Below are 14,609 nucleotides of genomic sequence, written 5' to 3'. Positions count from 1 at the left end.
TGTAAGATTTCAACATGGACCGTGGCGTTCTTAGGTTTGGGAATGTCTGGGAAGAGTAATCCATAGTTTTGATGAAGTTGATTTCAAATATTACCTTGAATTCAGCAAGGAGTTACTGGTAGTCTTCCTATAGGTGTGCAGATATAGAGCCATGTATTTCCTGCTCTTACAGTCGCTCTTCAGAACCATATTTTGCACTTTAGGTGGCTTTCTTCTTCTTTTTTTTTTTTTTTTGTTATTTTATTTTTAACAACTGAAATTCCCACATGGCCTCAGCCATGACAGGTTTTAGGTGAGTGAGTGATTGGCTGTTTCATGCCATGCGGGTAATCATGTTAGGTACACAACTACAACCAAGTATACAAGCACAATAAGCCTTAAAATCAAAACAAAATAGACAAATTACAGAGAAGTATACAAAACCCTGATCACCACAGAAGGATTTAGCTATGAGAAGCTCACTGACTGAACCATGATTATTAACAGAGCACTTTCGGAACTGTGTCATTTGAAACCTGCAGAATACCATGAAACCAAAAACTAGCTACCCCACGCCTAATCCCAAAAATGTCTCAAGTGTCAACAATTTTACGTCAAATCCCAACAGGGACAACAAATTGACAGTAAGTTACTTCAAAGTAATTCAGCCTGTAGTATGACACATGACATTCATATTTACACAGCTGTGAAATACACCAGCCAACTTACATTATGAGCTGGGAGATGAGTGTGCTGTCATTTCAAAATGCAAAAAATACACTTTAGTTTAGGCAACTGACCGCTAGAGGGCAGCAAGACTCTTACAATGACAACAAAATCTATACCAGATTAGTGTTAATCGTTTCTAACTAATGACTATGTGAGTTCAGAATACACAAGCTTCTTATGTGATTACTTTGAAAACTACTAAAATTGATTTATGCATGCAGCACACAAATATACATGCAAAACTCACATCCACACAGGTTTTGCAAAACCTATCCATCATTTGTACGGATGCTACTGTGCAGGGTAACATGCAGTGAAAGTAACATAGCAAAAATGCACTCAATAAGTCAAATGTTGAGTTCATGGATTCATAGTAATCATGCTGAAAGGGGTGTTAGTCATCGGTTAGCTTTGGCTAAGCTGCAGGGAGCGCACACTGCAACATGCATGAGACACAGACGATCTACAACTGAAGGTTGAGGGCAGACATCAAATTCTGTACATACCCAGAAAGAGCCTCTTAGGGATTCTGACATCCTCATCCTTAATGTCTGTTGCTACAGACAACAAAAAGAAAAGAAAGAAAGAAAAACAAAACAAAACAAAAAAAAAACAGGGGAAAAAAGGAAAGACAGAAAGAGCTTTGGTTCTTATTTCTTACAGCAAAGCCAGAGGTAAACCGCGATCTGCCACGTACGGACTGGTGGAACTCCCTGTCTAGCTTCACTGCATCAAAAAGGTTCTAGTTCTCAAACTGGTTCTCTTGAATATTCATGGATCCAAAGTGCCATAAAAAAAAGAACTGGCATTCCCATTTTTTTTTATTTTTTTTTTAATCAGACCTGCTGTGCCACCAATAGAAGCAAAGATGTTATTATTGTCACACAGGACCAATGATACCCTCCCTCATGTTGCTGCCATGGTTCCACACATGAACTTGTGCTCTTTTGGTTTGACTTCGATTTATGTAATCACACCACGATGAACACGCCCCTGTGACTATGAAAAGTTACGCAAAGATATAAAACTCAAAGTTTCAACATGTAGTGTTTGACAGCTTTGTAAGGCGGTACAGTGTTGATTTACAGGAATCCCAGACACATGCCAGGGGAACTTATTATTTTTTTTAGACAACACAAATTTTGATCATATCAGTAATGTCATATTATGAATCCCCTATTTAAAGGCTAATATATAAAATTATAGTGGTGCCAGTGAAAATTCTTCTCATGCCTTAAATCTTATAAAGCTCAATGGTCTTATACTTTTAATTCTTCTTCTTACTTATAAGGTTTTGAATAATCAGGTCCCATCTTATCTTAGGGACCTCATAGTACCATATCACCCCAATAGAGCGCTTCGCTCTCAGACTGCAGGCTTACTTGTAGTTCCTAGGGTTTGTAAGAGTAGAATGGGAGGCAGAGCCTTCAGCTTTCAGGCTCCTCTCCTGTGGAACCAGCTCCCAATTCAGATCAGGGAGATTGATTGAATTTTGCAGCTTCAGAGTAATTGTAATCACTGAATGACTTGTTTTGGGGAGAATGGAGGCTCGCTCTCTGTAGCAGAAAATCAGAATGCAACTTTAGGGACATCAACCCAGTGTCTTTTGAGAGTCTTGGGTCTAGCGAGAAACATGAACCAATTTATGGCACTACAACAATATATACTTGCACCCCTGTCGAGGCACCAGCTTTAAGAACAAGCCAACGGAGAGTTTGTTCCTTACATGTTGATCATTATGGCAGAGCTAAGGAAAAAATAAAGAAAATCACTGTCAGAGGAAGAGGCGAAGAGAACAAGGGCGTGTGACCAAGCGAGGGGACACACACACACACGTATGAGGCAACCCCGGCTGGGCTTTCTCAGAATAGTGAGAGATGAAAGGATAAAGTGTGCAAAATGGATGCAGATCTGGCATTCCTGCTGTTGCACTTGTAAGCATATTGAGATTAACTCTGTTATCTATATTAGCGCTGTTGCCTCACAGCAAGAAAGTCATGGGTTCGATTCCCACCTGTGGCCTTTCTGTGTGGAGTGCGCATGTCCGCCTGTTCACCCTTTACACACACACGACTGCTCTCCGACCCACCCCACAAACACCATCATAAAGTTTGCGGATGATACCACCGTGATTGGGGTCATCTCGGGGGGGGGGGGGGGGGGATGAGACCGACTACAAAGACGAGGTAAATCAAATGACAGTGTGGTGTTCAGCTAACAACCTTGCGCTGAACACCACAAAAACAAAACAAATAATCCTGGACTTCAGGAAGAACAGGGATGACCCAGCCCCGCTCTACATCCAAGGGGACTGTGTGAAAAGGGTCAGCTCCATCAGTTTCCTGGGAGTGTAGCTCTCTGACAGCCTCTCCTGGACTGCCAACACCACAGTGGTGGTGAAGAAAGCCCAGCAGCGACTCCACTTCCTGAGGGTGCTCAGGAGAAACAGTCTGGAGGAGGAGCTGCTGGTGTTGTTCTACAGAGCCACCATCGAGAGCATCCTGATGTACTGCATCACAGTGTGGTACGGGGGGTGCACAGCAGCAGACAGGAGAGCGCTGCAGAGGGTGATCAAAACGGCCAGAGGATCACTGGCTGCTCTCTGTCCAGTCTAGAAGACATTGCCAGCTCTCGCTACCTCAGCAGAGCTGCCAGCATCTGCAAAGACACATCCCACCCCAGCAACCACCTGTTTGACCTACTACCCTCCGGCCAATGGTATAGATAAATCAAAACTAGGACAAACGGGCTTAGGGACAGCTTTCTCCCCAGAGCGATCACAATTCTGAATAAAAACAAATTACGCTAATCCGCACCTTTCAAGTTTCTTGTGCAATATCTGTAAACCATGTGCAATATTCCCATGCAATATGATTCCACAGTTGTATATAATTCTCATTTTACATTCTACTTGGTCCACATTTCATTTAATTTTATTTTACCTTATGTTTATATTAGTTGTACATATACTCTGAATAATTTACTGTTAAATTTCACTATTTTTTATTTGGCTAAAAATTACTCGCACCACGGAAAGCACCTTTTTGGAGTTGCACTCAAATCTCGTAATGCAAATTACAATGACAATAAAGGCAATTCTGATTCTCTTCTGATTATATATATATATATATATATATATATATATATATATATATATATATATATATATATATATCTCAACTCTTAACATATTACATCATCAGCACCTGTTATGTTCTATAACTCCAAGTCTGAATTACATGTGTCATGTTCAGACATTTGTTTTTAATGAAATTACTCAAAATGCCAATGTAAGACCTACAAGCAGAACATTCAGGATGTGGAAGCTAAAGATCCTCCACCTAGTTTTTGAACATTTCCACAAAAATTATTCCATCTTTATTATTTTGTGGAAGTCTTTTGTTCTCTACTTCTCAGGAGAAACCAGACAGGAATATACCATGATCTGAACCCTACCGTGGCCTTCAAACTCTGATTCATATTGAACTGTGAGGGAGGAATGATGGTGCAAGCACTTTGCATTTGCCTACCAAAGCGAAGGTCCCCGGTTCAAGGCCACCATGGCAACATTCTCTATGGGTAGTGTCAAGAAAGTTTTAGGCATCCCAGAGTGATAATAAAAGTTTGATGCCCCCACCACGATGATCCAACCTCCTTTTTTAATGGCGTGTCAACACAAAATCAGTTCCAACAAAAGTGAATATGTGAGCTATATTTTTCTTATTCCATAATAATAAATTCTTTATAAATGTACTTGTAAAACACAATTACGTACTTTAAGTCACATTTTTCTTAATAGTTTTTGAGGTCCTGTAGCCTTATAATCTGGTGTGACTTATATACTGAAAAATCACACGCAAATAGAGCACAATTTTCATATTGATTATTATTAAAGCTGAAATTCATCACACATTATTTCTGAATACTTATCAGGCTTTTGTAACTTCTAATGCTTTTATGATGCATTAAATGTGCTTAAAGCTTTTGCACAGTCCTATATATACATGCACACACATCTATCTATCTATCTATATATATCTATCTATATATATCTATATATATATATATATATATATATATATATATATATATATATATATATAGTGAGGAAAATAAGTATTTGAACACAGTGGATTTTATTTTGTTTTAGCACTGTTGTCGTGCGTTACCTGTGCTGCTCCACAGCCTGTCTAGTGGATTTTTATTTTGTTTTAGCACTGTTGTCGTGCGTTACCTGTGCTGCTCCACAGCCTGTCTAGTGGATTTTTATTTTGTTTTAGCACTGTTGTCGTGCGTTACCTGTGCTGCTCCACAGCCTGTCTAGTGGATTTTTATTTTGTTTTAGCACTGTTGTTGTGCGTTACCTGTGCTGCTCCACAGCCTGTCTAGTGGATTTCTATTTTGTTTTAGCACTGTTGTTGTGCGTTACCTGTGCTGCTCCACAGCCTGTCTAGTGGATTTCTATTTTGTTTTAGCACTGTTGTCGTGCGTTACCTGTGCTGCTCCACAGCCTGTCTAGTGGATTCTATTTTGTTTTAGCACTGTTGTCGTGCGTTACCTGTGCTGCTCCACAGCCTGTCTAGTGGATTTCTATTTGTTTTAGCACTGTTGTCGTGCGTTACCTGTGCTGCTCCACAGCCTGTCTAGTGGATTTCTATTTTGTTTTAGCACTGTTGTCGTGCGTTACCTGTGCTGCTCCACAGCCTGTCTAGTGGATTTCTATTTTGTTTTAGCACTGTTGTCGTGCGTTACCTGTGCTGCTCCACAGCCTGTCTAGTGGATTTTATTTTGTTTTAGCACTGTTGTCGTGCGTTACCTGTGCTGCTCCACAGCCTGTCTAGTGGATTTTTATTTTGTTTTAGCACTGTTGTCGTGCGTTACCTGTGCTGCTCCACAGCCTGTCTAGTGGATTTCTATTTTGTTTTAGCACTGTTGTCGTGCGTTACCTGTGCTGCTCCACAGCCTGTCTAGTGGATTTTTATTTTGTTTTAGCACTGTTGTCGTGCGTTGCCTGTGCTGCTCCACAGCCTGTCCAGTGGATTTTTATTTTTTAGCACTGTTGTTGTGCGTTACCTGTGCTGCTCCACAGCCTGTCTAGTGGATTTTTATTTTGTTTTAGCACTGTTGTCGTGCGTTACCTGTGCTGCTCCACAGCCTGTCTAGTGGATTTCTATTTTGTTTTAGCACTGTTGTCGTGCGTTACCTGTGCTGCTCCACAGCCTGTCTAGTGGATTTTTATTTTGTTTTAGCACTGTTGTCGTGCGTTACCTGTGCTGCTCCACAGCCTGTCTAGTGGATTTCTATTTTGTTTTAGCACTGTTGTCGTGCGTTACCTGTGCTGCTCCACAGCCTGTCTAGTGGATTTTTATTTTGTTTTAGCACTGTTGTCGTGCGTTGCCTGTGCTGCTCCACAGCCTGTCCAGTGGATTTTTATTTTTATTTTATTTTTTAGCACTGTTGTCGTGCGTTACCTGTGCTGCTCCACAGCCTGTCTAGTGGATTTCTATTTTGTTTTAGCACTGTTGTCGTGCGTTACCTGTGCTGCTCCACAGCCTGTCTAGTGGATTTCTATTTTGTTTTAGCACTGTTGTCGTGCGTTACCTGTGCTGCTCCACAGCCTGTCTAGTGGATTTCTATTTTGTTTTAGCACTGTTGTCGTGCGTTACCTGTGCTGCTCCACAGCCTGTCTAGTGGATTTCTATTTTGTTTTAGCACTGTTGTCGTGCGTTACCTGTGCTGCTCCACAGCCTGTCTAGTGGATTTTTATTTTGTTTTAGCACTGTTGTCGTGCGTTGCCTGTGCTGCTCCACAGCCTGTCCAGTGGATTTTTATTTTATTTTTTAGCACTGTTGTTGTGCGTTACCTGTGCTGCTCCACAGCCTGTCTAGTGGATTTTTATTTTATTTTAGCACTGTTGTCGTGCGTTACCTGTGCTGCTCCACAGCCTGTCTAGTGGATTTTTATTTTATTTTAGCACTGTTGTCGTGCGTTACCTGTGCTGCTCCACAGCCTGTCTAGTGGATTTTTATTTTATTTTAGCACTGTTGTCGTGCGTTACCTGTGCTGCTCCACAGCCTGTCTAGTGGATTTTTATTTTGTTTTAGCACTGTTGTGCGTTACCTGTGCTGCTCCACAGCCTGTCCAGTGGATTTTTATTTTTATTTTATTTTATTTTTTAGCACTGTTGTTGTGCGTTACCTGTGCTGCTCCACAGCCTGTCTAGTGTCGGATTCCCTGTTTGGGAATCCGCTAGCTTAGCGTAGCTACTAGCTCTTAGCCGTTTTAGCATGGCGGCTTCTCCTGTCTCTCCCGTACTTTTCTGCTCTGGGTGTGAAATGTTTAGTTATTCCTCGGCCTCTTTTAGCAGTAACGGTACATGTAATAAGTGCAGCTTATTTGTAGCTTTGGAGGCCAGGCTGGGCGAATTGGAGGCTCGGCTCCGCACCGTGGAAAATTCTACAGCTAGCCAGGCCCCTGTAGTCGGTGCGGACCAAGGTAGCTTAGCCGCCGTTAGTTCCCCCCTGGCAGACCCCGTGCAGTCGGGAAAGCAGGCTGACAAAGAGTCAGAGCTCTATTGAGCTGAGTATTCCATTAACTTTAACTAGTAATGACTTCATGACTTTCTTTGCTAACAAAATTTTGACTATTAGAGAAAAAATTACTCATAACCATCCCAAAGATGTATCGTTATCTTTGGCTGCTTTCAGTGATGCCGGTATTTGGTTAGACTCTTTCTCTCCGATTGTTCTGTCTGAGTTATTTTCATTAGTTACTTCATCCAAACCATCAACATGCTTATTAGACCCCATTCCTGCCAGGCTGCTCAAGGAAGTCCTACCATTATTTAATGCTTCAATCTTAAATATGATCAATCTATCTTTGTTAGTTGGTTATGTACCACAGGCCTTTAAGGTGGCAGTAATTAAACCATTACTTAAAAAGCCATCACTTGACCCAGCTATCTTAGCTAATTATAGGCCAATCTCCAACCTTCCTTTTCTCTCAAAGATTCTTGAGAGGGTAGTTGTAAAACAGCTAACTGATCACCTGCAGAGGAATGGTCTATTTGAAGAGTTTCAGTCAGGTTTTAGAATTCATCATAGTACAGAAACAGCATTAGTGAAGGTTACAAATGATCTTCTTATGGCTTCGGACAGTGGACTTATCTCTGTGCTTGTTCTGTTGGACCTCAGTGCTGCTTTTGATACTGTTGACCATAAAATTTTATTACAGAGATTAGAGCATGTCATAGGTATTAAAGGCATTGCGCTGCGGTGGTTTGAATCATATTTGTCTAATAGATTACAGTTTGTTCATGTAAATGGGGAATCTTCTTCACAGACTAAAGTTAATTATGGAGTTCCACAAGGTTCTGTGCTAGGACCAATTTTATTCACTTTATACATGCTTCCCTTGGGCAGTATTATTAGACGGTATTGCTTAAATTTTCATTGTTACGCAGATGATACCCAGCTTTATCTATCCATGAAGCCAGAGGATACGCACCAATTAGCTAAACTGCAGGATTGTCTTACAGACATAAAGACATGGATGACCTCTAATTTCCTGCTTTTAAACTCAGATAAAACTGAAGTTATTGTACTTGGCCCCACAAATCTTAGAAGCATGGTGTCTAACCAGATCGTTACTCTGGATGGCATTTCCCTGATCTCTAGTAATACTGTGAGAAATCTTGGAGTTATTTTTGATCAGGATATGTCATTCAAAGCGCATATTAAACAAATATGTAGGACTGCCTTTTTGCATTTACGCAATATCTCTAAAATCAGAAAGGTCTTGTCTCAGAGTGATGCTGAAAAACTAATTCATGCATTTGTTTCCTCTAGGCTGGACTATTGTAATTCATTATTATCAGGTTGTCCTAAAAGTTCCCTAAAAAGCCTTCAGTTGGTTCAGAATGCTGCAGCTAGAGTACTGACGGGGACTAGCAGGAGAGAGCATATCTCACCCGTGTTGGCCTCCCTTCATTGGCTTCCTGTTAATGCTAGAATAGAATTTAAAATTCTTCTTCTTACTTATAAGGTTTTGAATAATCAGGTCCCATCTTATCTTAGGGACCTCGTAGTACCATATTACCCCATTAGAGCGCTTCGCTCTCAGACTGCGGGCTTACTTGTAGTTCCTAGGGTTTGTAAGAGTAGAATGGGAGGCAGAGCCTTCAGCTTTCAGGCTCCTCTCCTGTGGAACCAGCTCCCAATTCAGATCAGGGAGACAGATACCCTCTCTACTTTTAAGATTAGGCTTAAAACTTTCCTTTTCGCTAAGGCTTATAGTTAGGGCTGGATCGGGTGACCCTGGACCATCCCTTGGTTATGTTGCTTTAGACGTAGACTGTGTTTCATAATTATTGTATGGCCTTGCCTTGCAATGTGGAGCGCCTTGGGGCAACTGTTTGTTGTGATTTGGCGCTATACAAGAAAAAAGTTGATTGATTGATTGAACACCCTGCGATTTTGCAAGTTCTCCCACTTAGAAATCATGGAGGGGTCTGAAATTTTCATCTTAGGTGCATGTCCACTGTGAGAGACAATCTAAAAAAAAAAAAAAAAAAAAAAATCCGGAAATCACAATGTATGATTTTTTAAATAATTTATTTGTATGTTACTGCTGCAAATAAGTCAATGTTAACATTTGGTAAAGAAGCCTTTGTTTGCAATTACAGAGGTCAGACGTTTCCTGTAGTTTTTCACCAGGTTTTCACACACTGCAGCAGGGATTCTGCTCCACTCCTCCATACAGATGTTCTCTAAATCTTTCAGGTTTGGAGTTTCAGCTCCCTCCAAAGATTTTCTATTGAGTTCAGGTCTGGAGACTGGCCAGGCCACTCCAGGACCTTGAAATGCTTCCCCTCCTTACTTGTCCTGGCTGTGTGTTTGGGGTCAATGTCATGCTGGAAGACCCAGCCATGACCCATCTTCAATGCTCTTACTGAAGGAAGGAGGTTGTTTGCCAAAATCTCGCAATACATGACCCCATCCATCCTCCTTTCAATACGGTGCAGTCGTCCTGTCCCCTTTGCAGAAGAGCACCCCCAGAGTATGATGTTTCCACCCCCATGCTTCATGGTTGGGATGGTTTTCTTGGGGTTGTTCTCATCCTCTAAACATGCTAAGTGGAGTTGATTCCAAAAAGCTCTATGCTGGTCTCATCTGACCACATGACCTTCTCTCATGCCTCCTCTGGATCATCCAGATGGTCACTGGTGAACTTCAAATGGACCTGGACATGTGCTGGCTTGAGCAGGGGGACCTTGCTGCCCTGCAGGATTTTAAACCATGACAGCATCATGTGTTACTAATGTAATCTTTGTGACTGTGGTCCCAGCTCTCTTCAGGTCACTGACCAGGTCCTCCTGTGTAGTTCTGAGCTTTCTCAGAATCATCCTTACCCCACAATGTGAGATCTTGCATGGAATCCCAGACCGAGGGAGATTGACAGTCATCTTGTGTTTCTTCCACTTTCTAATAAATAAAATCAACTTTATTTATAAAGCACTTTAAAAAAAACAGCTGAAGCTGAAACAAAGTGCTGTACACAAGGGGACATATATAAATAAATAAATAATCATAACAGTTGTTGTCTTCTACCAAGTTGCTTGCCTGTTGTCCTGTAGTCCATCCCAGCCTTGTGCAGTTCTACAGTTTTGTCCCTGGTGTCCATAGACAGCTCTTTGGTCTTGCTATGGTGGACAGGTTGGAGTGTGATTGATTGAGTGTGTGAACAGGTGTCTTTTACACAGGTAACAAGTTCAAACAGGTGCAATTAATACAGGTAAAGAGTGCAGAATAAGAGGGCTTCTTAAAGAAAAATTAACAGGTCTGTGTAAGCCAGAATTCTTGCTGGTTGGTAGGTGTTCAAATACTTATTTGCAGCAATAACATACAAATAAATTATTTAAAAAAATCATACATTGTGATTTCCGGATTTTTTTTTTTTTTAGATTATGTCTCTCACAGTGGACATGCACCTAAGATGAAAATTTCAAACCCCTCCGTGATTTCTAAGTGGGAGAACTTGCAAATCGCAGGGTGTTCAAATACTTATTTTCCTCACTGTATATACATATATACACACACACACATATATATATACATATACACATATATATATATATATATATATATGCCTGATTTTTTTTCCTTTAAATCAGAGCAGAGTGCGTCTCTATCTGCTCTGATCTCTGGTTTCAGTGTTCTGCAGCTTCACAGAGTGCAGAAAGCAGCTGACTGCTGATCTCCCTGCTGTTTGCACTTAGATGCGACAAAAATGAGAACTATATTTATTTCTTTAATTATTTGGTTAAAATTGCAAAATAAAACAAAAGTATGATGGCATAAGCTTGAAATGTGATTGAACTGGTGCATTTTCAACAACATTTCCGTTCATTGTTGGAAAATCCACCCGGCAGAACATTGACTAGCTGACTACTAAGTGAAAATGGGAAATGTAATAATGAAGAAAGAAAAAAAAAAAAAAAACTGGTGATATTTTTATAGGTTTGCAACATCATAAATTGATCACTTCATCCTGTTTTAAAGTGGATTTAGCTGAAGTGTTCAAACACCACAAATGGAAGGAGTGGCCCAGCTGTCATTTTCACTGCGGTCACTCCACATTTATGCACTCAAACACATTCACTCACACGCACCGTGCATCTGTTCACAGACGTGTGTCAGCTGTAGTGAAAAGCGCACACACTGTATTAAAAACATTATGTGCACTGCAAACAGGCTGGGGGTGAGGGGGTCTGACCTATGAAGGAGCGTCTTTTGGTGGTGAGTTCAGTGGCCGTGCGGACGTTGGTGCACAGGTTCAGCATGATCAGCATGGTGGCAATCATGACAATACTCTGCCACAGAAGCAGCGTCTCAAAGTAACGACCAAACCTGATGGAAGACAAACACAAAACAGGGCGTTGCCACGAAGCGCCACTCAGTCAATCGACAGAACAACACATTTGATTTGGTACATTATCGAGTAATGCTGGAGTCAGCTAGAGCGGCAGCTACAACCTTCTGCAGAAAATGTATATATTGCAACTTTTGTCAGTTGCATTAGCAGATATTTATACAAGAAAACATTACATCTCAGCTTGAGTCTTCCTGTGTTTTACATCTTTTCAAGAAAATTCAATTCTACCATGAAACTGTACAACTGTTGATGCAATAGACAAAAGTTGCAACCATGCACCGTTTCTCCAATCACAGCCACAGAAGTCTGGAACTCCTTCAGAGTTGTCATGGATGACTTTATGGCTTCCTGCACTTGTCTCTTGCTTTGCATGGTCACTCAGTTTTGAGAGCTGCCAATTTTAGATAAATTCATTACACAGTACCGTACTGTTTGTACTGCTTAATGAAAGCCAAGACAAAGTCAGTGTTTCAGTTTAAAAACTGTCGGACATATTTATATACATTTACTTCTGAATCTGATCACCACTATGGGAAGGGTGCTTCCACTGTTGAAATGAGACTCTAAACATGTCTCAGCCGCTTAGCATCCTTGCAAATTGTTTTATCTTATGATTAGGGTTCCGATAAAGGGTTTGGATAAGGGGGTCATTCCATATGAAACCAAACTTTAAAGAAAACGTTTTCCGTATTACTTTATTTTCACATCTTTTGTGGACTGTAGGCCCAATATGAAAAATCATAAAATATTAGGTTCACACTCCAAATCATTTTCCTTCCAGGACAGTCCAAAAAAACTTCGAAGGGGCCATATCTGTAAAAGTATAACTGGTAATTTGTTGGTTTTTGCAGGATTTTCCACCTATACCTATTGTCTATTTTAAACCTAATAAAAGTTTCCTTGGTGATATAGTTTTCAACTGATGGATATTAATAAAATAAATAAAATTTAAATAAAATAAATAAATAAAATTTAAAGCGAAAATCAGTGTGGCTACGTACGACAGAGTTTTATATTATTAACCAAGCTATGTATGACAGGATATTATCAATATTATTATAATAATTATTAATTCTAATATTTTATTATCTGCATTTTCAGAATTTTGTATCATCAATACTATGGGGAGGTGATATGTCTAATGATTGGGGAGGTGATGGTCTAGTGGTTAAAGTATTGGGCTTGAGACCAGAAGATCCTCAGTTCAAATCTTAGCCTCACTGGAAAAATCACTAAAGGCCCTTGGGCAAGGTCTTTATCCCCTAGTTGCTCCCAGTGTGTAGTGAACCCCTTGTATGGCAGCACCCTCACATCTGGGTGAAAGTGAGGCATTATTTATTTGTAAGGCACATTGAGCGTCTGATGCCAATGGAAAAGTGCTATATAAATGCAGTCCATTTACCATTGATCAATACAAAATTCTGTTGAGTTGCTGTATTGACAATCTTCAATACGGCTACATACAGCTACAGAATTTTATATCATCAATACAGTTACATATGACAGAATCAATAAGGTACGTATGGACAGCCACTTTCTTCTTTTAAACTTCACTGTGGTGGTGTAGAGGCAAAATTGCAAAAAAAAATCATCAGTGTCCAACAACTTATGGATCTGACAGCAGCTGGAAGGGGTTCAGACCAACAGAACCTAATTAAACAGTTCTGTCACTGTCCAACAGCACCTGGCCAAGTGTGTCCAGTCTGCAGAGTTTTGGAAATTAGTGAGTACCTGAAGAGTATTCGCAGGATGTTGGCCACCAGGAGGACCAGGCAGACATAAGTGGAGAAGCCCTCCGCGTTCTGGGTCTGGCGGATGTCTCTGTACTGGGGGATGTAAGGTACAACTCCTCCAAAGACCATGGCACCACCAGCGATCCACGACACCAACTGGTTAAACACGGACACAATCTGCTCAAACGCCTCATCTTCCATGTTCTCCTGATCCAAAAAACCCCCAGTCAATCGTTTGCTGTCCTTGGACCCGAGGAACCACTGCCAGGTCTTGTGTCTTGGACCTGAGGGACCACAACCAGGTCCTGTGTCCTGTGCCTTGGACCTGACAAACCACTACCAGGTCTGGTGTCCAGTCCCTTGGACCTGAGGAACCACTACCAGGTCCTGATCCTCTCCTGAGTCTCTGTGACAGGATGAACAGAGAATTTTCTCTCCATTGTTCACTCAGAAAAGGAAGGAGTGAGTGCCACGACATCACCAACCCAGCAGTGAAGTAAAGCAGGAGACATAATTAATCATCACTGAATTACTGACCGGGTGAAGAAAACCATCATTCAGCACCTCAGCTGTGATGCTAGCAGCTAGCGTTAATTAAAAATATTTAAAATAAAAAGAAGCTGTAATTATAGGACTCCCGGAAGCGTATTTTTAAAAAGCTCGAAAGTTGAAAGATGACGCGAGTTTTTTTAATTGATTCTGTACAATATTAAAAACTATTTCTTTAGAGGAACCCTCCGAGTAATAAACTGTACTTCGACGTTAACAACATAGCTTACTTCCTTATACGTCACCGTTTAACAAAGATGCTCGACATGAGGAAGATAATTCACACCAGGAAACGAGGTTTCGGTTTCTACTAATAGTCCAGTCATTTTATGAAAAAAAAAAAAGGGGGTCAACCCGGAACAAATTGCAACAGAAATGATTTTGGTGACATTTGAACCCTGAAACTGTTTTATAAAACATACTAAAAGTCTAGAAAGATAAAAAATCGGGAACACTCCCAAAATCCAAGATTGCCGTCCAAAAACATGCAAAGTTTTAGTTTTTTCCAAAATAACTCAAAAATATCAATATGTAAGCACATAAATGTATTGATGTTAAATATAAACTTGGGTATTGTGGACATTTTGACACCAAAATTAGGTCTCTATCTGTAACGGTTCTTGAGATGCAGCCTATATGTAGTTTACATACACTCAAGGATGGCAATTTGGTTTGTGTCCTATTTCG

At 40.6% G+C, this 14,609-nt stretch overlaps 1 protein-coding gene across 2 annotated transcripts in view; it reads right to left on the bottom strand.

Annotated features, from left to right (window-relative positions):
• LOC117501614 (solute carrier family 66 member 2) overlaps window positions 1-14,190 on the bottom strand; it is a 66,896-nt gene extending 52,706 nt beyond the window's left edge. Inside the window, exons 1-3 of one of the 2 annotated variants that reach the window (XM_034160533.1) lie at window positions 13,372-14,190; window positions 11,482-11,615; window positions 1,215-1,265 (exon numbers count right to left, since the gene is read on the bottom strand). In XM_034160533.1, coding sequence (XP_034016424.1) covers window positions 1,215-1,265; window positions 11,482-11,615; window positions 13,372-13,574 — 388 coding nt within the window. In that variant the 5' untranslated portion in view covers window positions 13,575-14,190. The remainder of the gene's footprint in view (window positions 1-1,214; window positions 1,266-11,481; window positions 11,616-13,371) is intronic. The other variant, XM_034160534.1, reaches the window with a different exon arrangement.
• Between the last annotated feature and the right edge of the window lie 419 nt (window positions 14,191-14,609).

This window comes from Thalassophryne amazonica, chromosome 20 (genome assembly GCF_902500255.1).
Source record: "Thalassophryne amazonica chromosome 20, fThaAma1.1, whole genome shotgun sequence".
NCBI classification, from domain to species: domain Eukaryota; kingdom Metazoa; phylum Chordata; class Actinopteri; order Batrachoidiformes; family Batrachoididae; genus Thalassophryne; species Thalassophryne amazonica.
This window is presented reverse-complemented; position numbering and strand designations above follow the sequence as displayed.